This window comes from Polyodon spathula, chromosome 2 (genome assembly GCF_017654505.1).
Source record: "Polyodon spathula isolate WHYD16114869_AA chromosome 2, ASM1765450v1, whole genome shotgun sequence".
NCBI lineage: Eukaryota > Metazoa > Chordata > Actinopteri > Acipenseriformes > Polyodontidae > Polyodon > Polyodon spathula.
In genome coordinates this window covers 56,116,476-56,143,424 of record NC_054535.1, presented here as the reverse complement: position 1 = coordinate 56,143,424, position 26,949 = coordinate 56,116,476, and the positions used below count along the sequence as shown (strand labels likewise).

Genomic DNA, 26,949 nt, shown 5'->3' with positions numbered 1-26,949 from the left:
TGATCAATTCTTAAAGTTCCTGATTGCATCATTAAATAAACCTGGTTTCAGCGGGTTCAGAATCACTTCAGCTAATGATACCACACCCTGACATTTATGCCGACTTGTGGCGATGGTGCAGTACATGTCGTCAGAATACCATTTCAGTGCAGTGTTTTTTTTTTACGTCTCCGCTCCATTTTTGCGGCACAGAATCGGAGGCAAACTCTGCTCGCGCTTGCACTCACATTTGCGCTGTGATCAGAATACAGCCCTAAATCATAGAATCTGAACTTTTTTCAGCACTAAGTAACTTTGCATAAAGATAACTTCACTGTAACTAATTAAATAGTCTCAGGGGTAGATGTACTAAAGTGTTGCGCTTGTCGAAATAGTCACAAACCAGTTGCAAACGAGTCAGAAGTCTAGGGTGAAATGTATTAAACATGTGCAATGCTATTAGTGACTTTTTAGGGAATGCTTTGCGGCAGCAGTTTTCCTTTGCGGTTCAACAATAGATGTATATGTAATTATGGGCGTTCCTGCATAAATTGACAAAATGGGGGTAGAGATATTAAAGCTGCTGGCAATTGCAACACTTACAATTGCATAGTGTAGCATGCACGGGGGAAGGCAGCAGCGGGGCTGGTAGGTGATGTAATCACGCAAAGACATAAGCCCGATATATATATTTCTTGCAAAGGAGACAGCTTTTTTGTACAGCAGTATTTGCGCTATGCTTTAGTGCGAGAGGTCCTGGGTTTGAGCCCGCCCTCCAGCAGTGTGTGAATGTTTTAAGCAGTCACAATTGTTGCTGGCATTTCCCAGTCCGCTTTTCCTCGTGCGTTGATAGTTGTGCTCAGTGCATTATTGAGGAGAACACCCAAGTACCTAATTTTTACTAAAGTCAGGATGTACTTGCAAGCCTTGAAAACACATTTCTATAATATTTCTAGTTTCTCCAATGTACTGGGAGCAATAGACTGCACACATGTGCCACTAACCCTTTAAAATAATATTTTATTCACATTGTACACCTATGTGTACAATGTAGCACCATGATTTATTTTGTGTGTGTGTGATTTTACTGTATTGTTTTTAAACCTGACACCCCCTTATAATGGACAAACATGTCCTGTTTAGTGAAGGGCTACAGTATGATTATGAAAAGCTTTTGGGGGATGAAGGTGAGGAGCCCACTATAGAATCTGATAGGATTAAACTGTCTTTCATTTTTTATATTTCTAACAGTGTTAAAATAGGTAAAATTAAGATGGAACAGAATGCATTTCACAGATGACGTTTAACAAAAACAATGTTATTTTGATTATTGCACCATTGCATGTATAGGCGTAATCCTTCGTGCCCCCTCTGCTGCAACAAACCACACCTCAACTCCTGCTATTTATTTGAACAATGTCGCACAAGTTTCACAATGTATAATGCAACAGATCTCGCTAAGAAGACACAACAACTATTTAAATGAGTGTATTGTGGGTCTCTTCATTAACATATTTTCTTAGCACATATGACAAAATTTTTACTTTACTAAGTGTCATAACATAAATGCAAATTGCGGTGTGTTTGTGCTGCGACTGGGCCAGCTTAGTACATCTAGGCCATAGTGTCCTATATAGAAAAAGTCATACATAAATAGTATAAGTGCATTCCCAAGACAGGGCTCCATTTACTCTCTTTTTCAGTAGAGTGCTACAGTATATGACTGTTTGGTCTTGAAGTTAACTTGTATGAATACATCTACTGTATAATGCACAGAAATTATTACATTTTAACCTCAACATATTTTTGAAGAGCTGAATAAAATACTTACTCTTCGTCACCACCCCTTCTAAATGGATGATATTGGGATGATCAAACTGCCCCATGATGCTAGCTTCACCTAGAAATTCTCTCCTCTGCTTATCAGTGTAGCCTGCTTTCAGAGTTTTGATAGCTACAGGGATTTCTCTTTTTCCAGGGAGCTTTAGGCGTCCGCTGCACACTTCTCCAAATTCACCTGAGGGGAAGAAGAATACAAAAAACAATCAGTTTTAATTGAAGGCTAGATAAAATGACATGCAATGTGAAAAAGATTACTTTTTCTTACCAGCTCCTATAACGCTCTCTATTGTAATGCATGATGCATCTATTTCCTTTGCAAATTCGTGGACAGCTTGATTAGGGTCTTCATAGGTATGAGGGTCAATATATGTCCGCACACCAGGCAGTTTAACTGTGTAAAGAAAGTATATTTCTCATTACGATTGAACAGGTTGGATACCATTTTAACCACTTCTGAATGTCTCATGTTTGAATGTACGAAATCATAATTGAGACTTTTTTTATTAGAAACCAAGAAATTCAGCTTAATTTACAACAGTGTCACTATAATTAAGCAATAACACATGAGCATGGGTTGTGCTGGATATTGTCACTTCTTGGTGCGTTGTTAGACATGAGACGGAGCTGAGTTTTTTATTGCTTTCATAAAACAGATTTATAAACGTTGTATAAGAAGCAAAGGAGAAATCTATATAGTTTGTAAAGTTGTTTTGTTTTTTTTTGTTTTTTACATTTTGAGGTATAACCTTCCACAACAGAAAATAGTCCCTATGAACTAAAATTAATAGGTAACATTGTTGCTAGGTAATTCCCTCTAGCGTATACCAAACAGTGCAAAAGTTTAACGTGCTTTGTTGGGATGAAGATAAAAGGCAGGCAGGTTTTCTGGAAATTTTAATAAGTACTTCTCCAGTGAAGCTTCTAGGCACAAGCGGTTTCCAGGCAGAGATTCTTTGTTCCATTCATAGGGATTTTTGTGATTTTTTTCACTGAAGGTCATGGTGGCATACTTAGCTCTGTTTTCATAATAATATGCATCCAAAATGTAACTGGACATCGAATCAAATTTTACTATCAAGACAAGTAGCTGTGCCAATGTTTAGTGCATCAGAATGTCTAATAATGTCAATGTCTCTTTCCGTTATTGCGAGGTGAAATGTTTTATTCCGGCCTTCTATCTTAGTTTTTTAACTGTACCGACAAACACATTATTTGAAGTTGTGAATTTTGTGTTACCCATTAAACTCCAGGATAAACTTAGGCGGGGGGGGGGGGGGGGGGGGGGGGGGGGGGGTCATTTTAAGCCTGGACTAAATTTAATTACCTGCTTAGACATAACGCTCCTGCTTATTCTGTATTGCTCGCCTTTACAATTTCTGAATTTGTGGTACTAATTTCATTTAGAGTTTTTTCTAGCACATCGATGTTACGTTTTTGTACCTTAGCATGACGGGTCAACTTTTTCTTTTCTTCAGTTTCGGGAGAGCACGATACTTGTTTGTTCAGTGTTTGTTTTTGTCCGTCTGTTTTGGCCACCATGCTGTTTTCTTTTACAAAGTGTTTTGTTTGTTTCAACCTTTTTATTTGTTTATTATTTGCAATAAGTACACGCATCAGCACTTCACTTGCAGTACTGTGTCTGTATTTTTTGGTCTGTCATCACCCACAAAGCCATCTTGTGACAATTTGTAGTCCCTACAGCAAAAGTACAGCGTCTGTTTTACACTTGTGGAAGGATACATTCAATAAAAATAAATTGAAAGTTTAAAAAACAATTTTATAAGCACAATTATTCACTACAGGACGTATCTTTCCGCACTTCTGGGTGGCTGAAGGTACTCGACCTAGGACCTTGTGTCTCACAATGTAACCAGGCCTGCAGTAAAGTATGACCAAGATTTAGCCTTAAATAGCTCTGATTATCAAGTGTAAAAACTGTGAAAAAGTGAATCACCGTGAGCTACGTTTAAAGTGTGAGGAATAAATTGCTGTAATAAAAGTCAATGCAAAGATTAATCAAAAAAAGCAGTTCACAAAATATAGCCTTCAATCTATACAGCCAATCGGGTGTCAGTAGGGTGAAGCTACACTCGTACAGTATATTGAGTAACACTGTAACAAGCATCCATGCAGTGTTTAATCACATTTGGGCAACTGGTTCTGTATCCTGCTAATCAGAGGCTAAAACTCATACAATAGTAGGTCACAATGACAAAGATTTGGATACCCCCAAGCACTGTGTTAATGAATTATACACAACTGCAAAAGGGATTCTCAAGATATACTGCAATTAAAAAAGACATATAGGTGTCTCCCCTGTATCCCTGTCGCTGGGGAGTAGAGTACAAATAAATGTTACTAAAGCTAATAAGGCAGCAAAAATAATTTTAAAAGCACCCTTAATAAAACATATTAACAACATTCATCATCACATGATCAGGGGAGCAGTGCAAATGTAATTTAAAATACATTTTCACTGCTGTCCTGCCCATTATATCTCAGCATCTATGCTAAAAGCCTAACTTGGATTCAGCTGGCAATTCCTGACTTTTGTTGCTTCAAGCTGCACCAATGAAATTTAATTAAATTTTTTGGAAGGAATTTCCAGATTTTTCTGGCTTCAAGGGCCCAATTCACAAAGCTTTTACTTGTGAGTTTAAAAAAAAAAAAAAAAAGCTGTTTCTTATTAGTTTAAGGATCATAGTTTTTCATTTAAAAAAGTGCTCATAGTAAAAAGATTTGAAAATACAACCTGCGTGAAACTGTAATGTCATAATTATGTCTGTTTTTTATGCCAGCCAGGCTTTGGTCTGGAATTTATACCTGGTTATAAAATAAAAAAAACAGAAAAACTAAAATAATAAATGCAGATGGATACAGTCCAGCAAACCAATATACAGTATTTTGTTTCAGATTTAAAAACATAATTATATCAATTTTAGGCACTTTTTTCTCATTAGGACAACATCAATGCACTCACTCTGTTCTGTGCATGGCACCTGGCTTATGTGTGCTGCCTGAGCAGATGTAAACAAATCAATATTCCATTTTAAGTGAATTTTTCTTTAAAACTATTGATATCGTACATACTCTTTCAAAAGCAGATAAGTAAAAGGCTAGCCTATTGGTGGAATTATTGCTATTGAACTTGTACTAGTATCCAGGGGTCTAAGACATTATGAATGGCATTTGCTACATTTACAATGATAACAGAGGTAGCATGCTGTTGTTGTGCTATTATTTCTGGAAAAAAAATCCCTTGACCCGATCCTTTTTTTACAACAAACTTCTAAGTGCCGCACCAGTGGATGTCATTTTATGTGTCAATAATTCTGATAGCATGCTTCTTAAGAACGTATTAATAATTAAACGTGCTTTCCATTAAAAAGGGTGTTTACAATGACTTTGTAAGACTTTAGAATTATATTACAGAACCGTTCCAATTACTTACCTAATCGCGGCCATCCGAGTTTACAACAGATGTAACTGGCAAATGTCTGTATTAAGAAAAGGGATTCCTTAATGTGCAATGCTAAAGTTGTGCTGACATGCTATCACCACTACTAATTGCATTAAGTTTATTATTTTAGGTTAATATATGCTTTGTTTTTTGGTTACTCAGCATTGCAACTATCAGAATTGTTACACTATAACAAAAACTTCATAACAATGTATTTTGTATTAAAATATTTTTCAACAGAAGTATTTGATGCTAAGGATTTACTGAGTGACCTATATGGAGAGTACTGAGATTTCAGTGATTTATCAGCCACGGTCTGGAGGTTTGTATATCAACTTGTATACGGCATACAGATTAACCGGTTTTGACATTATTTAGAGATGTATGTTTTGAAATTCCTGAGATGTACTTTTAACAATCATTGGGAAGCACTGACGACTGATGTAACTCTGTGGCCTATCACTGGTTGTTTGTTTTTTTTTTTTTTGATCGAGTTTCGTTGCTTTATTTGTTTAGATGCAGTGCAATATGCACATCTTAACATGATATTGGCAATGGGACTGCAGGAGAAAAGGAAGTGTATTTATGTCTCATTAAGATGATAATTCAGCAGTGGCCTACCCCCTCCAAAATCTAGAAAAGTATAGTATGGTGACAGTATGATGACATCACAAATCTAGAAAAAGAACGTTCCATTCTGGGTGCCAAATGTAATTGCAAACATAACCAGTTTGCCTTTGATTTGCAAAGTTCTAACTAATGTGTTATTAAAAATATTGTTTTGTTATAGTCTGTTTTGAGATAAGTTTCAAGAATATTTAAATTTGTCACAGCAAACAGTCTTTGAATTAAGGTTAAAAACTTTTTGAATAGGGTCCAACATTTCATTTTAAGGATTCTTCAAGCAGACTCAAACAAAGACAGAGGACAAATAAAATCTGTGCCCATGCAAAATAGAGAAAATGTCCATAAACTATCAAAACCTTGCGCTCTATGTAAAATTGATTTTTCTTTCGTATCTTGACTCTTCGTAGGTTTTGACTTTGTAGACCTACCCGCAATGTATTAAAGCCATTTTCACTCCCGTAACTTAGTTTCATCCCTGCTGTTCGTGTCAAGCTACTTTCGTACTCAAATGTACAAATCTCATTATAATATTGAAGTTTAGAATGTGAAACTTCATGTTTAAACATGTACAGGCTTTTAATTATTTTAAAATAAAGCATTAAAATATCAAATAAACACAAAAAGGTATGTATTAATGGTCTGTATTAAATAACAATGGCAATAAATGCATTTTTTTTTTGTTTCTTTTATATTTTATGGTGCTTTATTTTAAACTTCACATTAATAATGGAAGGGAAACATGAAAACAAATCATTGCAGTGCTTTAATTAAACACAAACTGAAATCTTTTCTTCTCAGTAATTTATTATGTAGTGTATAGACAACTGAAATACAACAAATAGTATATATGTGCTGTATGTACTGTACTTTTTTCCTTTACACAACTAAACTACATATAGACTGAAACGAAAGCTTTCTGCGATATTATTATATATGTGTGACTATCTACTTACTGTACTTTTTTTTCTTTACACGCACTAAACTAATTAAAGACTGAAACGAAAGCTTTCTGCGTATAGTACCACTTCGACGTATATGTCTTTTTTAAATTTATCAATATATATATATATATATATAGCTTAGTTTATATATATATATATATATATATATATATATATATATATATATATATAATCAGCTTCAGAGTTTCATACATTTAAATGAGAATTATTTTCCATTTATCTACACACCATTCTCCACAGTGTTATGGTATTGCAGCCAGTCAGACACAAACTGCAGCTCAAATAAGACAGGATTTAGCTTGTTTTTTCCCATTTAATTAGCAATATAGCAGGGCTTGACACTTGCACTTGTTTTGCGTATATTATTGAATTGGCCAGATGACAGGAGTTTTAACAATTAGGCTCTTAACTAGTCACACTTATCACAGCATGACTAAATCAAAACCTGAGTCTGTAGGGTTGCTAACAGGAATTGTCTATGCAGATGTAAGGGTAGAACATCAAACACCAGGCAGACAAGGTAGTTCTAAAATCAGAACTAGGTGAAGGGCTGGTGTGAGCTTCAAGCCATGAAATAGCTATTATATCTTATTCTTGCTTGAAGCCTAGTTTGCGCTCTGAACTTATTGTGACTTTGTGCATTTAGTTTTCCAGTGTCTTACTCTGACCATGTGCATTTAGTTTTCCAGTGACTTACTATGACCATTGTGAAAGTGCATCTTCTCCTCCTCTGGATCCTGTTTGGCTTTACTGTAGCCACAGCGCCTGCAATATAAACACAGTACATCAATCTCACTTTAAAAATGTGTTAATATCCTTTTTGAAACACTGCTCTGCAGGACACAGACTTGGTTCTGTTCAGTAATTTATCTGCAACTTGGCTGTTTTAATGTGTCCTACAGATACAGTGTTTGCAGTAAACAAAAATGTGAGACAGGCAAGGCATCTGTTTGTCGGATACTCTGTGAACACACAATGGCAGCAGAAGAACATCTTGATGAGCAAGATTATCAGAAAAGTTTTGCAAGACAGGAGTTAACCACTTACAGTACCATGTCGTACTTGCGTACGTCAAGTTTCCCATTCATTATATCAGCGGTTTCTCAGTCTAGCATTTCAGGTTTCATTCTCTAAGGCAGTGCTAGTACTGTGGAATTTGCAATGAAAGTCGGGGAAGGGTCAGGTGAAATTTGTATCCAATTGCGTGTCATGTAGCGATTCCAATCTACCTGTGGGTGTTTAGAAGACTGAGATATATTGCGGGAAGCCATTCAACTTTTACAAGTGTGCGTGTGCGTGTGCGTGTGCGTGTGTGTGTGTGTGTGTGTGTGTATAGTGTGTGTTAAAATATTATTTTTTGTTTTATTATTGGTTTGAGCATGCAGCCACTTTACAGGTAAGCCAGCTGCAAATGGGAAGCTGTTTGGTTTGAAACGGCAGTGCTGTGACGAAATACTATCAAAACACAGCACCGGCTACAAGGCATTAAAGCAGGCTTCTGTGGCAGCCAGATTCATCACAATGCCTGCGCAAAGTAGCCCTGTACACGAAAATGAAAACAAAAAAAGGACACAAGAAGACACAGACACAAGAAATTGTATTGAACAGTTCAATAAATGGCACAGAGCAAGACGATAATTATCTCTATATTGAACATGGGTATGTAGAACAAAGGAAAATAAAGTGTTAATGAAAACACAGTTTAGGTCATTTATTTGTGTTTGTATTATTATTGTTTTCAAAATCTTGTACCTGGGAAGGGGTTTCATTTTACATCTAGAGCTGAAGTGGTTAATAGTGATATTACTAGGTCACTATATTATACTTCTTTACATCCTTAGCTGTTTTCTGCAACACACACTGGTAAATTTTCTTTTTTCCATTATTCAAATAAATTATACAAAATAAATGAAGCCATTTCTATTGGCTTAACAACAGCAAATTCTAAAACAGGACAGGGATTACTTTTGATGTCTACCGCAATAAATGTAAATACCCAACTATGGAAACTACAAGGACAGATGTTTTTTTAAATATCTCGCAGTAGATAGAAACAAGCTGCTTTGTGGTACTGCAATGGAGCAGGCTTACTGAGACGGGGTACACCCCACCCCTGAGTGCATATGTATTGTTTTTTATTTGGATTGAGTTAAAGATAAACTGAAGTGAAAATTACAATTGCTACTCGTACTGGCTACACACCAGCATGATACTTGCTTTATTTAGGGTTTGGTCAGTTTTTGTTTAGTGCCTGTTTGTTCACGTGATAAGGGAATTGCAACTTTATATTACATTAACAGACAGAATCAATTAATCCCCTTCAATGAATCTTTCTATGCTGTTCTTAGCAGCATGGAACCTTTCTGTATGTCTGTGTCTTTTGCAGGTAGCGTCTCTCCCATTGGTACCAGGAAAAAATAAGGTGTTCCTTCCCTTCCTGGTGCAACAATTGGTACAAGGGCACAGATGGCATAAGGAGGATGATCTAAGGCTGGCTCCTTAGCAGAATTCCAGACCTGAACAACTCAGACCTTTGTCTATCACCTGTTACTGTCTAACTGTTTTGCCCCTGGGAGGAGCACCATTGTAACTTGTAGTTTATTGGCTTGTGTGCTCATGTTGTCTTGCTGCTAGAACCTATCCAGGGGCTCGGGAACACCCACCCCATCGCTTCACTCCTCCTACAGGGCCTAGTATAAATGCTTATGTCTTCTGCTTTTGCTTCAGTCTACTGAGCCTAGCAAGCAGATGTAGACTCCATACTGCAGTGTGTAATAAAGAAAGACCGACCTGCTTGAATATACCCAAAGACGATCTCCGAGTTTTATTCCTTCAATAATAACAATAATAATAAAAATAACAAAGCCTTTCACAGCATAGAAATATATATTTTTTTACCCTTTACACTTGTGTTATATTCATGTTGGGTGATTGGATACCTGATTGCTTTAAGCTCAGACTCTTCTGTCCCTTTTTTCATACTGGAATCAAACTCTGCATACATTTGTTTAAGCAACTGAGACTCCCTCCAAAATTCTACAAGTACTACATAAACAGTAAGTCCAATATAAACCACTAACAGGCTATAACAGTAATGTAACAAACCTTCGGCAGTGAGCCTGAAAGAATAATCAAAAGCACTGAACACAGATGAAAACTCTACATACTTAGTACTGAAAATAGCCTGTTCTTAAGCTTTCGGCAGTAATAAATACCAAGCTATGATACTCACAGTAACTGCAGTGCATGTAATGAATGTCTAATTTCCATTGAAAAAAAACATTCTTGCTGCTTGGATTGTTGGATTTTTAACAAACAATTTTGTACAAAGATTTTTAATGATATTAAAAGTTTACTTCGGTTCTTTAAAAAAAAAAAAAAAAAAAAAAAAAACCCTGCCAATCAGTGGAATAAAATGTTTAAATAATACTTTGTTTAATTAATTATACTGTATTTGTATTTTAAGCAGTATTATCAATAAAAAGTATGTCACTGTGTTTATATACTGTAATATACTGGATACTGTAATGCTTTTTTAAAAATATATATTTTATTATATTTTTATTTTCATCGCAGTCCAGATTTGAACCGCTGTCTGTTGGCACTAAAGGCAGACACGCTACAGTTTCGCTAAAGGGGAATCCCATTACAATACTCCCATTACAAAGAACAGAAATGCAGCATTGTGACTGAAAAACTACAGCACGATGCACGATGTAGAGTCGTTATCGGTATGATATGGGATGCCAGTGTGGTTCAGTTGTGCGTACCATGTGAAAGATTTCTGGGAGTATGCCTGGATATATATATATATATATATATATATATATATATTATATTATATATATATATATATATATATATATATTTTATATATATAAAAAAATATAATTTATTAATTTTAATAACAAAATTGACCGCTACTCTCTCATAGCCCGTAACGTTTTATTACGCCGTCCCTACCACGATACTAATAACACACGATATTTGTCCATACAATACCAAACTGACACCGAGATTTACATTCTAACGTGAAACTTAAACCATGTCTAGCGTAACACTTAAGCCCTTTTTACGTCAGGACCTCCGTACTTCGGCCCTGTCCCTGAACTAGAAATGTAAAGCCCTGACAGGGCGGGGTTAATCCCTGTCCACCAGTGGGATTAAGAGATTCAGATGGCATTGTTCTAAGGTAGTGTCTACCTGTAACAAGATTCCCATCATCCTCCTGCTCACTGGTAAATGCATCTCAGTTACAAGTGTGAGCAGGAGGATGATGGGAATGTGGTTTTGAGAGGTACATGTTGGTACATGGGAATCCATCTTGAATCAGGGAATGCAATTTAAAAGTTTAAAAAAGTGGTCAAAATATTTAAACGTAAACAGTTGTAGCAACACATGGGAACATGTAACACAATAAAATAAAAAAGGTCCTTATGTACCCTTTAATCTATTCGGCGCCTCGGGTTCTACTAATTGCTGAAGTACAGGAAGGAAGCCAAGTATATGGCAGATTAAACAACAGCTCAGCTGTTATTATCACATTTAATTAAACAACAGCTCAGCTGCCTTGTGTTTTCAGATACTAGTATGTGACTGACAGTGGCCTGAAAGAATGGTTGTTCTGTGAAAATGTGTTACATTTACTAAAATAAGCTTTTAAAAAGACCAAGCAGGTGCAAGCTTGAGCTAGAAATGTTATAGGCAATACTGTTTTTACTCACTTAAGAGAAACAGTACCCTTCCAAATGCAAAAAAAAAAAACAGTTTATTAGTATTATGTGCATTGTTCTCAGTAAAACCATAATTATATGATTTTATATGATTTAAGTATTACCACATAGCATAATGATAAAGAAGATAAGCGCTAAATATATGCCAAAAATCAATTTATTTACTGCATGTAATTTCATTCCAGCACTACAGAAAGAACAGAACAAAAAAATGTACTGTACAAATAAATGAAACTGTACTGTATGTATGACATATGTAACATGTCACACAAGTTTGTTTTCTATTTCCCATTGCAAAGGTCTCAGTCCACTTTGGGGAACAAAGTCAACGATGCTCTTTTGTTGCAGATGAGATGAAAGAAGACGGGAAAGAATGGCAGAAAGTTGAGAAGCTTGTATGGTGACTCGTCTATGCCCTGTTGTGCTAGAAGCAATGCAGTGTATTGACTGCTGTAATTTTTATTTGAGGGTGCTGAATGTCAGTATCATCGTTTCCTTCTGAGCCCATTCTGTCCTGGCATATTTCTTTCAGCTCAGTCATATTGGATACACAATGCTTGGCTACTGCTTTTTTCAGATCAGTCCAACACATTTTTATTGGACTGAGATCTTGTGATTGTGAAGGCCATTCCAGAACTTCCATCTTTGTTTTCTTCAATAACTCAATGCGCCATATCAGAGGGACTATATTTGAAAGGCTGAAATTCAGCCATGCGTTTAGATGCCGACTATCTGCCAGTCAAATTGACACCCGAGTATGGTGAATCAGAACTTTGCATTATTTGTGAACATTTTGGACCTTTATTCTCAGCTATGAAGAATACTTATCGAGACTTAAAAGAACCAATAGTCATCAGCTGCAGTCTAATAAATATTGTTGGCACCCTGACAGTCAACACTGCCGAATGTGAACAAAGATTCAGCAGGATGAACATTATTTGCTCCCCTTTGAGATCATGACTAACAGTAGAACACATGAGGGCACTGATTTTTATATCCAATAATAGGCCACCATCTACTACCATATGTGAAGTCTTATATAGCAAAAAACAGAGGAGTTGCACCTGCAACTGTCTGCGTCTCCAGGAAGCACAAAGAGGAGACATCACCACTAGCTCCTCTGTAAAAATGTTTGTGAATATCTGTTAAAGATCTTTGACATGCGTGAGCATGTCTCAGTGCAAGGGTAAAGTTTTCTTGCTATTTTGTTCAGTTTGGTATCTTTTTCTTCTCTAATATACTTAATAAAATGTTACACTGGATAGCTGATTTTGTTGAGTTTTCTAAGAGGAATGACCTACTGAGTTAGGCACTGATCCCCCCACCCCCCTACCCCAGCTCCAGATTTCCACCTGGATAGTTTAAACATAATTATGACATGATTTGTTTCACAATAACGAAAACAAGAAAATGCTGCTTGTTCCACGAATTTGTCAAAAAGACAAATCCACATCTGGTACATTGTTTTTAAAACGCTCCACTTTCCGTCTTTTCTTATCCAAAAAATATTTGGCCAGCAATCGCAGGTCAGTTTGGTCAAACGGAAAATTCCATTCTGCAACTTTAATAAGGTGATCCCGAACAGCAGCTTCCTCCTAGTTGTTAAAAAATGTTGGTGTACCAGGCTTGCTATTGCATTTGTTTCTAAGGAGGCTGGGTACCATGCTCTGTATGACTCCAATTTCCAATGCTGCCAAATGAATTGATTTCAAAAGACAGTTAAAAAAGGTCAATTGGTTTTGTTTTAAAATAGTCAAGAACGTGTCAGTGTCCTTTCTTGGATGCATGCTATAGATGTATATGTATGTAAGTAAGTAAGTTTTACAGTGACATTATACATAGGTTTATTTTTGACAGTCTGAACACTCTTTATTTACTCTACAGTGTTCAGTTGACACTATTTTAGTGATGTTGTGCACAGGTTTAAGAAAGCTTTTTAAAATTACACCCAATAATGAGTATTAGCATGCTGATAATTCTAGAGAGCTGTGATGCATTTAATGGTCTGGTAATGTTTTATAAAGAATTAAGATTTTTTATTTATATAATTAATAATTATTATTGTTATTATTTTTTTTTTAATAATAAATTTCTATAAAAGAATACACTTCTACCCCTCTCTAAAACAGTTGAAAATACGTTTTTTTACAAACTTGATTTGATTAAATAAAATTGGCTTTTAAAAACAGTTATTAACAATATCTTCCTTAAGTTCTGTAACTATGACCCTAAACATCTTTTAGATAACAGTATGCTAATGTCTGATTTTACAAATGCAAATTATACAGCAGATATACTGTACACTCAAATCTGGCACTTGAAATCTAAGAAGTCGGTTTAAGGTCATGGCTAAGCCTCCATGTTTAACACAGGATATTGTTATTGGTTTGGTTTCCTGGTTGATAATTGCCCATGACAGTTCTAAAATATAGCTGTTTAGACAAACAGACAACAATTTTTAGATTCCCAGCGTTGTCAAGGTTGATTCAGGAAGTTGTAACATTTCCGTTACAACTCCTTTAGAAGAGGATGTATTTCATACAGATCATGGTGTCAAATTGGCCTCAGGTTCAGGCTAAGGAGCAGTAGGCTGTACACAGACATAAAAGCAAGCTCAAGCACAGGGGTTGTCCATATAAATCTGTTTCACTCTTTGGAGGAAGAAATTAAAACCTAGTTTGCAGGAAGGCTGATTTGTAAGCAGCATTACCAATACCCCTAATGGCAACAGGCAGAAATTACTAGAATTTTTTCCAATAACTTTATTCGTACCACAGACAATACTTTCCTTAAATGAGATGCTTTTTACTAAAGCAGTAAATGTCGTAATGTTTAGTTTGTAACAAATTCTCCTATCACCCATAACTATTAAACATTCAATATTTAGACTTTTTAAAATACTAAAGGAAACGTAAAAAAAAAACATTGAAAAAGACTTCTAGCCAAAATGATTGTCATTGAATGTAAGTTTATCTCAGTGTTTCTAGACAAATCCTAAACAGCATTGTATTAACTGATATTCACTTTTTAATGGCACTTATTTATGGTAAACTGATGCATTAACTTCTGTAATTTAAATAATATCTGATAAGAACAAAATAAATAGCATACATAATACATTTAGTCTACATTTTTATTTCAAATTTGTAAATAGTTTAAATAGTAAATATCACAGAGATTAAACATTTTCTTGTAAAATATAATCAAACAACAATAAAATAATAAAGTTTTACACTTTTTGTTTGTATGATAACCAAATCAATACACTTATCATATCTAATCATCAACACAGGCCATTTCACTTTAAATTTACATAAACATACTTGTTCAATAAAACTATTTCTGGTGTACAGAGGTCAAGGTTGAACAAGACACACTGTTAGTGCCACATTCACGCTGAAATGTAGCTGCAGTTTACTTCAGTATCCAGTGCATTGTTACTATTGAACAAGCTGTTTAAAGATGCCAAACATTATAAAGATCATCCGAGTTGGGTCAATGAGTTTGGCAATAGCCATCCAGATGACAGAGACTAACTCAGTGACAAACTAACATGAATATTTTTTTATTTTTTATTATTACTACACAGATGTATTTGTAATCTTCAAAGTAAAATGGCAAGTTTGTTTATATTGTTGATTGATGGCACTGGTGAGCATGTAACTTCCTTAGAATATAGAAGTGTCCAATAAATACTTCCTGTGTTAACTGTTATTCACTAGTACGGTTTGCATATCTTTTAATGTTACGGGGGATGACGACTCGATTTTAGCCTTTTACTTTAATTGCCCAATAACACAGATATTTTAATTGTTTATCAGAGAATTTCTTCTTTTTTTTTTAAAAACTAGGATCCCTGATAATCATTAATGGTATCATCAACACTACCACTATTTTTAAACACCCATACCATCCATGAGAACCAGAGCAACCATGAAGGGTTAATTTCCCAATAACTTTTATAAGACACAACCAATTTGTAAAAAGCAGTTTACGTATACTGTAGACCATGGTTTATTATTAGAACTTTTGAATACACCCAGTATATAAATATGTATATATTTGAAATGCTGGTCCTACCTTCCGCTGAGGAGGAATCCAGTAACTACAGCCAGCAGGATCACACCTACTGTGACAGACACAGCGATTATGGGAACCTGGCTCTGATCACTTGATGCAGCGACTGCTGGGTACAAAAATAACAAAAAACTGGAATTATCATGAATGACCGCCTCAAAGGTCAATAGAAGTAATGTATACCCTGCTTCATAGTTTAATCACATTTCGAAAAGAAGCTTTCAAGATATACTTAAAACTGTGACATACGAACTGACATAATTTGAGGAATAAAAATAATCCTGGCTAGATTTATTTGTGTCTGTTACATCCATAAGGAAGTAATACATAATAAACAGCAGAAACACCACATATCACCCTAATTAAAATTTGAATGAACATTTGCAAACTATACAAAGATCTGTGTAATCATGGGCCACTCTGTACATTTTAAAACATACAGTATTACCCCTTGGAAAAGTAAAATAGTGTAATCATGCCAGAATGGTAAATACATGGTACAATAAGTATGATACTGCATAGTAAACTGCAAGCTTACTGTAGTAAACTTTTATAAGGGGTTAATTAATTCAACAAAAATGAATCATGAAATAAAACATTCCATAATTGCACTTTTCTGTATTATTCCCAGAATGAGTGCTTAGCCTTTTTATACAAGTACATAGGAGTTATTAAATTATTGCCAAAGGGGTAAAAACTGTTTACACTATTTACGAAAATTACACTATCCGATGGTTATATCAATATCAGGGTCCTTATATATATATATATATATATATATATATATATATATATATATATATATATATATATATATACACTGTACATACAGTTGGCCTCATCCTCTAAACCCCTCAAAATTACAAGCATCCCTGTGACTAAAAGATAGGATTTACTTACAAAAAGGGCTTGTTTCAAACTCGAACCTGTGACTGAAACCACCATAGCCTGCTGCGGTGCGTGCTCGGATCTGAAAGATGTAAACGGAGCCAGGCTTCAAGCCATCTGCAGTGATCTCCATATCTTTAGACTTAATGATGGTGTAGCTGGTCTCATGATCCTAATCCACAAAGAAATTAAAGACAAGGAAAGTAATTTTACATCATTGCGTTAAAAAATGGTACATTTAACATTATTGCTTTCAAACAATTTAATTTGTAGTAGAAAAAAGAGCACTTGAAATACTGTAATGAGAAATAAGGCCACTTTTCACAAACCTTATACAGACAAATACTGGCTACAATACAAAGACTCTATTCTTACCCTAATCCATTTGCCAGATTTTTTTTGAGTCTAAATCAATTCTTGGGAACATTGCATACTTGCCTGTTTGCTTCTGTAATCATGTTAGTCCTTGAAAAAAAAAGTGACTGTTTCCTTTTGAAAATATTATCCAAAGTTTCTGAATTTGTTTAGTCTAACCGGACCTTGCTATTGAATGTTTAACGTGTAGCTAACTCAACTATAACTGCTTAATACTTGTAATAGTTTTCAATGCACCTACTTGAGTTGGGATCATTTTAATACAGTTATAATTGCATTTATAATGAAGTCAAAGTTATACATATTTAAGAAGGCTGATACCTATTTTGTTAAAAATGTAAGCTTTCTGTGTAATAATTTTCAGTAACAAAAACTACCATAGACAACAAAGACAATGTATCACACTCTAATAGCAGAGGCATGCTTTTTTTCTCACATGGTGATTATAATGTCATAAGACCTGTACTAAATGAACATTTTTGGCTGAATCTAGGCCCAAGTTTATATATACATATTTGTATATAAATGTATAGCAACATTATTTTAGTTTAGTTTAAGGACAATCTGCTGATGCTTGTTTCAATCTATTGCAGAACATTTATGTGAATTGAAATATTATAATAATAAATAATTCTGTTATAAAGGAACAACCTAGACTGGAGGCTGATCAAATAATAATAATAATAATAATAATAATAATAATAATAATAATAATAATAATAATAATAATAATAATAATAAAAACATTAAAAAGACAATATGCAATAGAAGGTGCATTAAGTAAAACTTGCTATGAAAAAAGGGCAGAAAAACAAGCCTAAGTGAGATAAAAAAAAAGTTGGCAGCCTAACATCTCCAAAAAACATAAAAGCAAAAGTGTGTATTGATCCTTGTCTTGATTACATGCCATCCCACTGCTCTGACCTGTTCTATTTTATTAATTCAATGAAAAAGGATTTTTAATTAAACACCTAGGTCAAAAACAAAAATATGTGGAAAGTGGCCTTATTTCTCATTACAGTATTTGAATCAATCAATCAGTCTTTATCATTGTCGCCCCGCTTACAACCAGAACTGTCAAGAAAGATTGAAACTGCCCAAGTTACACCCTTGAAGTTCGACTGCTTAAATCTGCCTGCCGCAAGCACGAGTGCAAGTGGAGGTCATCTTGACTAACGGTTCACAGACAGATCTGAAACGACCATCTTGCGAGGTACAGACATTTGCCGCGGCCAGGGTTAAATACTTCTCTGAAATCATAACTATGAAACACGTTAAACCCAATGTTCTCTTTAATCCTACATCCAGCCACCAACAGATCTAACTCCCATCCATCCTCCTCTCTTACCTGTCATGATTTCTCGTCTTTTTTTCAGAACAAAATTGACAGCATCTATTCTACGCTCGCCCACCACAAACCCAGTGTACTACTTGACCACCTTGACGATCCTCCGGCTGCCCCTTCTGCGCACTCCTCCTTCTCTCTTCATAGCTGATGCTTCCGGCTTACTGTTGAAATCAAGTACTGCCACGTGACCCCTGGACCCCTGGCCATCTAACCTTGTCCAACTATGTGCTTCTGATCTTGCTCCCTCCATTATGTTCACTCTCAAACTGTCCCTGGACTGGCTCGGCTCCTGCTGTCTTTAAGCTTGCCCGAGCTATGCTGGTACTCAAAAAATCCTCCCTTGACCTGGCTGACTTATTAATTTCTTAATTTAATTTCTGTCGCATCTCCAATCACCCTTTTCTCTCAAAAACTATATAGCCAGTCAGCTGATGAAACATCTCACGGACAGCAATCTGCTTGAATCGCTAGTCTGGTTTCTGGCCGCATCACAGTACTGAAATTGCTCTGCTCCAGACTGTGAATGATCACCTGCTTGATGCTAACGCTAACCCTAACCCTAACCCTAACCCTAACCCTAACCCTAGCCCTAACCCTAACCCTTACCCTCACCCTCTGTGCTTGTCCTCCTCGACCTAACAGTTGCAAAGATCATGGCATTCTTCTTGACTGCCTTCAGAAGTATGCTGGGATCTCTGGAACCTGTCTCTCCTGGATGTCCTCTTACCTATCCGGACGCATGCAGTCTGTTTTCTATGCTGGATGCAGTGGTGTTGCAAACCCAGTCACTTGTGGTGTCCCCCAAGGATTTGTTCTTGGGCCCCTTCTCTTCAATATCTACATGCTTCCCATAGGTCACCTCATCCGCCAACACAGCCACATGTTTCACTCCTATGCTGACGACACCCAGCTCTACTTAAAACTCAACCTTGGTAGTCCCTCTGCAATGGTCTGGCTCTCGGCTTGCATTCAATACATCGAGGCCTGAATGTCTGACAATTTTCTTCAGCTGAACACTAGCAAATCTGAACTCCTTCTAGTAGGATCTAAAACTCAACTTAAGAATCTAAATATTGCTACCCTGAAAATCGGAAACTGTCTGCTGCTGCCTTCCCCCACAGTACAAAGCCTTGGTGTACTTCTTGACAGCAACCTCTCCCTTGATGTCTACATTTCCTCCGTGGTCAAATCTTCCTTCTGCCATCTTCGAAACATCTCCAAAGTCTCATCCCTACTTTTCCCTCCCAGAGGCGGAGATACTTTGTCATACATTTGTCTCCTCTCGACTAAACTACTGCACCTCTCTCTATATAGTGGTCTCCCGGTAAGCGCCATAAACCAACTGGTCCAGAATGCTGCTGCCAAAATCCTTAACAGATGTAAAAGCATGATCACATCACCTCCCGTCTTGCCCAGCTGCACTGGCTACTTGTAAAGTTCAGGATTATATTCAAAACTCTCCTGCTCACCTACAATGCCCTTCATAACACAGGTCCCGAATACCTCCTCAACCTGCTGACCCACTATGTTCCTGCTCGCAAGCTGAGGTCCTCTGACTGGCCTGCTTGCTATCCCCAAGCAAAAGTGCAGCACACTTGGAAAATGCTCATTTAGCTTCATGGCTCCGACTCTTTGGAACTCTTTCCCAGCTTTGGTGCATGATGCTCCTACCGTTGCTCGCTTTAAATCACTCTCAAGACCCGCCTGTTCTCTTGCTTTCCATGCTCTTTAAGCCTGATATCTGCTATAACTGCTGTGTTCCTGCTAATATGTCACATATTATGTTACTATCATGTATAGTGCACTTTCCACTGTACTTAATGTACTATTTCATATATTATGCATTTCTCTGTATTTAAAGTATTATGGATTTTCTTGTTGTTACTGCATCTTCTCAAGCACTTTGTGATGGTGGTCCACTATGAAAGGCGCTACATAAAATAAAGATATATATATATAAAAAACATTTAAAAAAAAAAAAAAAACAAAAAAAAAAAAAAAAAAAACTGTTGAATTACTGGAGGAGCAATCAATTAACATTCATGTTATTTAGATGATTATTGATCCCCTACTGAGAATTGCCTAATTACAAGGAAGCAAAAAATAGACTCTTCTACAGTTTCGTAGCAACGGACTTGTAGATTGAGTACAGAGCTGAGTACTAAGTTATTGCGATACAATCTCAGGATCACCCCCAGCTGCGTGCTACCTTAGTACCAATTGCAACGAAAAAAGTTGGGGACTAGCTGATCCCCAGTTTTAATACAGAGCTCAGGGTTACGTTCTTTATTGTAGTGTGCTACCAAACAGGAACTAATTGCATATTTCAGGTACAGACTATAAAAGCTTAATTTTGCAGTACATCCATACGAAGGTAATCATGGCCAGTAGTCGTATGGAAAATGACACAATGGAGTAAAATAAAATGTATTTCATAGAGTGTATAGAAGATTTTATTGAAACTGGAGGATGGCCAAAAGGATTCCATAGCAATTCTGCAGCACTCAACTGCATGGAATACACATGTAAGCTCACTGAATCCTGCCTTCCCAGATGCCAGGTACAACAGCAAGTTAAAAAAAAAATCTGTGGAAGAGGCTGAAAGTAGAGATACTAGAAAGTCATACTGGAATTATTATTATTATTATTATTATATTATTATTATTATTATTATTATTATTATTATTATTATTATTATATAAAATATAAAATAGGCCTACGTTAATTTGAATAAGGATAAAACTTTTTTTGTTGCAAAAACACATTTTAACACATTTTATATAATTTTTGATTATGAATAGTTCAGTTTCACAAATACTGGCAATATATTTAGGGATTTTTCATATTTGTTCTAGTTAGTACGATATCACTGGTATTTTAGTCTACAGAAATTGCTGGACTAACTTGTTTTTAGTATCCTCAAGACTAGAAGGCAACAGCAGTTACTTTGGGTTTGTTGCAATTGAGAACATTTAATACAGCAGCTGGGGACTATCTTAGTTCGTTGCAATTAGGATTAACTTGCGTACTAGTTTAGTACCGTCCTCCATACTAACTACAGGATCATCCCCAGTTAGTATGCTCCTTTTAGTTTGTTGCTGATCCACTGTGATTGCTCTTACCTTTTCAAAATATTTGATCTCGTATTCCAAAATGATGCCATTGGGTCGGTCTGGTTCCTGCCACGACACAGAGATACTGTTTTTGGCTGTCTTTCCCTTCTTTACAATACTGATTGGTGACGGAGCTGGAAAAGGTACATACAAAAAACATATTGACTTCTTGAAAGGCAAAGCACAATGTCAGTGGCCTGAACTGACAGATTTAATAACATTATATTAAATAATATGTACAAAGATTCTTCTACTAATTATTATTTGTTCATTTAGCAGACGCCTTTATCCAAGGCGACTCACAGAGACTAGGGTGTGTGAACAGCTGAAGAGTCACTTACAACAACATCTCACCCCCAAAAGACAGAGCACAAGGAGGTTAAGTGACTTGCTCAAGGTCACACAGTGAGTCAGTGAGTGAGCCGGGATTTAAACTGGCGAATTTTGCACTGCCCCACTTTTCATAACTTTGCTCCAAAATACTATTTTCAAAAGCTTTTTTTTTAAAACTCTGAGCAATCACTTGCTCCTATGCATCTCATTATCAGTGCACCCATTGCAAAAGTCCAATTATCACAATGAATAGAACAGAGTCCATTCAGCTCCATTATTTTACACCTACCTTATGGTGGCATAAAATGAGGCTCAAACTATAAAACAGTTTTATCAATGTCAATCAGTTTGGACTGTCCACAATGGCTTTCCTTTGAATTGATAAATCACAAACTTTTTAAACGCAAGAATTTAAATGTTACTATTTCTGAAATCAGCTACTACATGATGCAGAGGGAAGCTGGAAACAGTACATTTTGCAGGAGAACAAGTGAGGAGACTATTATAAAAAATGGAGCAGCCATGTCAGCATCTTGCTATCTGTTATCTACCATAGTGCTCTTATCGATGAACCTAACTGTACAGTAGCTCATTGAAAAAAGTGATAAAATCTACATCTGCATAAAAACTCTAAGGCATTGTAAGAAATGCATTTCCAAATTTTGGCCACTTTCAGACAAGACTATAAATGCTGAAGCAACACTGGAGCCTATTTGTTACATTAGAAGCATCTCAGGCAAATAAAACATTGAACCTTGTAAAGTACTGTAGATTTCCAGAGCCATCAGAAGCAACTCAAGGACATTTTCTTCTGATTCATTGCAAAACCTCTCGTCATTTTCTTCTGAATCATTTCAAAACCCCTTGTCCTCAGCTTTTTCAAATTATCACACGCATAAAGGGTATATAAATGCTGCAAATGAATACAGTAACTCAGCAGATGCAATCACAGAAAATGTCTGATGGTAATTAACTGCAGGATAGATTCAAATCCAGAAGGGCTGGCAACTTGAAACATGGTGATGCTTTTTCAGATATGGTTGTGAAAAGAACAATTTCTCTTTTAACAATTTCAATAATGCATGTGTTTTTCTATTTTTGCATGTGACTTTAAATGTATGGCCAAATCTCTGCATTAGCGTTTGCAATTAACCTGAGGTGCAGTACTTTGCCTCTGAGACACCAGTTTTGAACCTAGATCAGCAGTTTAAATTTCCACACTGCACAAACAAACTGTGCAGGAATATTATAGGAAAGCAATTATAGCTGTGATGCCAAATGTGACAATTTAGCCAACAGTTATTAGGAAATGTAGTCTGCTTTGTAGCAAACATTTTGAGTTAGTCTATTTATTATGAATACAGTATGTAGAGATCTATCTGGTAATAGCTAGAATAATCCCCAATGGATACTGTCTTGTATAGGTACATGAAACAAATAATTATAAACACTTAGTAGAGTTATGACTAAGCATACAGTAGAAATGATAAGATGACTGAATTAATATACAGTATGTAAAAAAACACATCTTGGTAAAACACATCCTCAGTTGTGAATAGACAACATATAACTTTTATGAAACATAAGAAAATGATTATAATACTGTGAAAAAATATATATGTCTGCATATATGACATTTTGAGAAGGCACTGCCTCCTTTGCCTCCTCTAAGGAGCCTCTACTTTGTAAAATATAACTTGTTTTTGTGCAATCAAAAAAGAATAACAAGAAATTAGGAAGCTATTTTGTCTCACATGTAACGGTACCTCAGATTCCATTATATCCAAAGTTGTCAAATATATTTTATTCCAAAGCACAAAAGTTTTTGTATTTAGGATGTCATTTAAATAGCAGTTCAAGATGGTATGCATATTTAACTAGATGCCCACCTGCTCGAATGTGACTGCTAGAATCAATTCCTCCGGTAAATTCTGTTCTTGGAGGTTCCCAAGCAACATTCTGTATTACTGTATGTCCTTTCCCCTTTCGCAGCCCACCAGCATTTCATTTGTATTTTTTTTCCTTATTCAAGAGTTGAAAATGAACATGAGTGGAACACACAACGAACATTTTTTTTTTATTATCGAAAAGTTGAAAAACAAACAATAAATAAACTGGTTCGTTGCTAATTTTTTGATTTTCAAACAGTTAGTCTATTTTAAAGGGAAATGAACCAGCTACTCCATTAACGTTAAAATAGGAAAAATGGGCCAGTTTGTCTTTGATCAAAAGTTGAAAAAGGAGAGAAGACAGTTTGTTTTTTGATACTGAAAAGCTGAAAAAGGAAAACGATATCATCAACCCCAGAAGCCATGACTATGCTTTGAGTTTGGGATGTGATTTTGAGCTGCCACCAAACCAGAGACCTGGTATTGCTGTGCCAAGAGCTTTCAGAGTATGTTAACAGATATCAGTGTGGGATAGGAAAAGAGCGTCCCCACAGACAAGAAGTTCCAATTATTGAGTCTTTATTGGTAATATTAAAAATGCTATGAACACACATGATAATTGTAATGATGATACATATTAAACTGTATTTTCTACAGGAATTGGTACATTACACATTGGTGCTTTAAAGCTGCAATAATCTTTTCACAAAAAAGAGAAAGCTGTCACACTATCCTCCTGCCAGTTAAACTAGGAATGCTGAAATACAATCCCTTTTGAATCTTCCTCAATAGAAGTGTTGAAGTATAACAGTTAGATAAAGACCAATTAAGCAGATTCAAATGATCCCAATGGAATTGCCATAATAGCTGCTCTGCATCTCTGCTGCATTTGTGTTACAATACACTGTACTAAAGGAGGGAGTAACATTATCCGGTATTTGTCTTAGCCAAACAATGAGTAATTGTATCCCAGTACCTAGACAAAACTACAATCAGTCCATTTTAAAAGCCTGTAATTGAATCTGGTGCAATATGATCTCAAAAGAAAATAGGGATACAGTGCAATCTCTTTTTTAGAGGTCACTAGTCTGTTTAAATTACTTGAAAACCTGTTCCTCAAATCTTTGCTTGTTCAGTTTACCAGGAGCCACAGCCTTATATCAGGAGCACCGTCACGTCATTATTATAAATACAACAATAGCTAAGTCTGCATTTTCTTTTATTGGTCCGCATGCATACCTGCGTACCAGTTATGCAAACCCCTTTTCTAAGGCTTTGTCTGACGTGCTTGGCACTTGCAGCATCTGCAGCCTCCAACACTGGGGCTTCACGTTCAGCATCTGCTTCCCTCAAACCTTGTAATCTTTCCTCTGTAAGTTCAACATTCATTACAGAGAGCTATGTTGTGTAAACCACAAGCCAAGATGATATTGCCAGCTTTCTGAGGAGTGTACTGTAGTGTTCCCCCAGAGACAACCAAACATTGGAATCAGATTTTGAGGATTCTAAAAGTTAGATCAATTACAATACAAGCACTTTTAAAGGTACTGTTATACCTCTGTTCGACAGGGGTCATGGGGTTGAGCAGTGGTGTCAATAGCCACTGCTTCAGTGGATACCCATTGTCCCCTATTAACCAGCCTCTCAGACTGTCATCCTGCTGAAACACAGCTACCACCTGTGAATTAGCGAGGATAAACAAGTCATGAGCGGATCAATGATAGTTTGCATACACATTTGTGATGTAATTGTTTGCATCACAGATCACACACTACTTGCACATTCACAGAATAGGTCCCCTTACAATTTACATAGAGGTGCATATTCTGTGTTGGTGCAAGTACTTTAGTGTTACAGGCAAACAGTGTGCTCTCCGCATGTCTCCTTTCAGGTCAGCCTGAAGCAGTTGGCAGATGACTTCTAAATATTTGAATCCATATTTCTTTTATTTCTCTTTACATCCATACCCACTATAGGTCTGATCGTTACTCCAAAATTCAAAATTGCGTTTAACATCACTGATCATTTATTTTAATTTATTTTTTAAGTTACTGAATATTGTTAAATATTCATTATATAACATGTCATTTTGAAACTCCAAAGAAGTGCAAACTATATACAGTCAGTTTTCTTCAATGTGTACAATTTATTTACAGGCTGTTTGCCAGGAATACAAATCTGTCGGCCTGCTCTGGATTCGAAGTGGCACACTTTTTTACATTGAATAATAATAATAATAATAATAATAATAATAATAATAATAATAATAATGAGTATTTATTTATTTGTAATATCACCTTTCATTAAAATAAATCCCACAAGTGGCACAAGGACCACCTTCCCCTTAGACAAGACACACTGCAAGGTGGCGGCAGGCAGCAGGGGGACCAAACAAACAAAGGATAAAGGGCATGGATGAAAAGGGTTTGATAATTATGTATTTGATTAAGGGGCGTAGTTTCCTTTCAGAAATACAACCAAGTTTCCAGAGGAAAAATAGGGTGGATATTTCAGGAAAAGACTTAAGAGTCACACGGTCAACATGTTTTCAGTATAATAAAATCTTACTGCCCTTATAAAAGTCTACTATGGGATATCATGCTAAAAGCATAGCTTAAGTTTTGTAAAATCTTACTGAAATCAGAGTGTTTATTGGGATTAATAAAACAAATAACATGATATAGTTTTTAAAAATGGCAGTTTCAATAAGTCTTCCACTGCATTCTTACAATTCATACAACCCTTACATAATGTTGCTCAGTGTATTTACCAAGTAAACTGAGTTTAGACAGCCCATGCTTTTTTGAACATTATACTATAAAAATTATGTAGTTCTGCGTCCTACTGTATAATATATACTTTTTTTTCACTTACCAAAAGCACAGTGTTAAGTTTTAACAGTGTCTTGGTTTACATACACTTGAAAATAAACTCTACAGTCATGACTGTGTGCCATTGTCACTTGAATACATTGTGAAACAGCAAAAGTATTTTTTAATCTAAAACAAAAGTAACATATAATGTATCTTGAAAGTGTGTTACTTGCAGCACAGAATCCAAGTAGAGCTGCTACAACTTTGCAGTTTTCTGATCAAAATCTTTCTGCTGAAGTGCTGTGGCTAGCTCCAAGATGAAATCTCTCCTAGTTTGTATAAAACAATAGAATTGATGGCTGCCACGTCCAGTAGAGATAACAACAGTATATATATATATGGCTTATATATATATATATATATATATATATATATATATATATATATATATATATATATATATATATATATATATAATATTGTAGGTTATATTCAAAATAAAAACATGTT

The 26,949-nt window shown here is 35.7% G+C and overlaps 1 protein-coding gene across 2 annotated transcripts in view; it reads right to left on the bottom strand.

Moving 5' to 3' along the window:
* Positions 1 to 26,949, bottom strand: part of LOC121298529 (ephrin type-A receptor 5) — a 207,259-nt gene that overhangs the window by 33,962 nt on the left and 146,348 nt on the right. For both annotated transcript variants that reach the window (XM_041225659.1, XM_041225666.1), the window contains exons 6-11: positions 21,414 to 21,538; positions 16,581 to 16,740; positions 15,684 to 15,786; positions 7,568 to 7,635; positions 2,087 to 2,212; positions 1,811 to 1,996 (exon numbers count right to left, since the gene is read on the bottom strand). In XM_041225659.1, the coding sequence (XP_041081593.1) occupies positions 1,811 to 1,996; positions 2,087 to 2,212; positions 7,568 to 7,635; positions 15,684 to 15,786; positions 16,581 to 16,740; positions 21,414 to 21,538 (768 nt within the window). The remainder of the gene's footprint in view (positions 1 to 1,810; positions 1,997 to 2,086; positions 2,213 to 7,567; positions 7,636 to 15,683; positions 15,787 to 16,580; positions 16,741 to 21,413; positions 21,539 to 26,949) is intronic.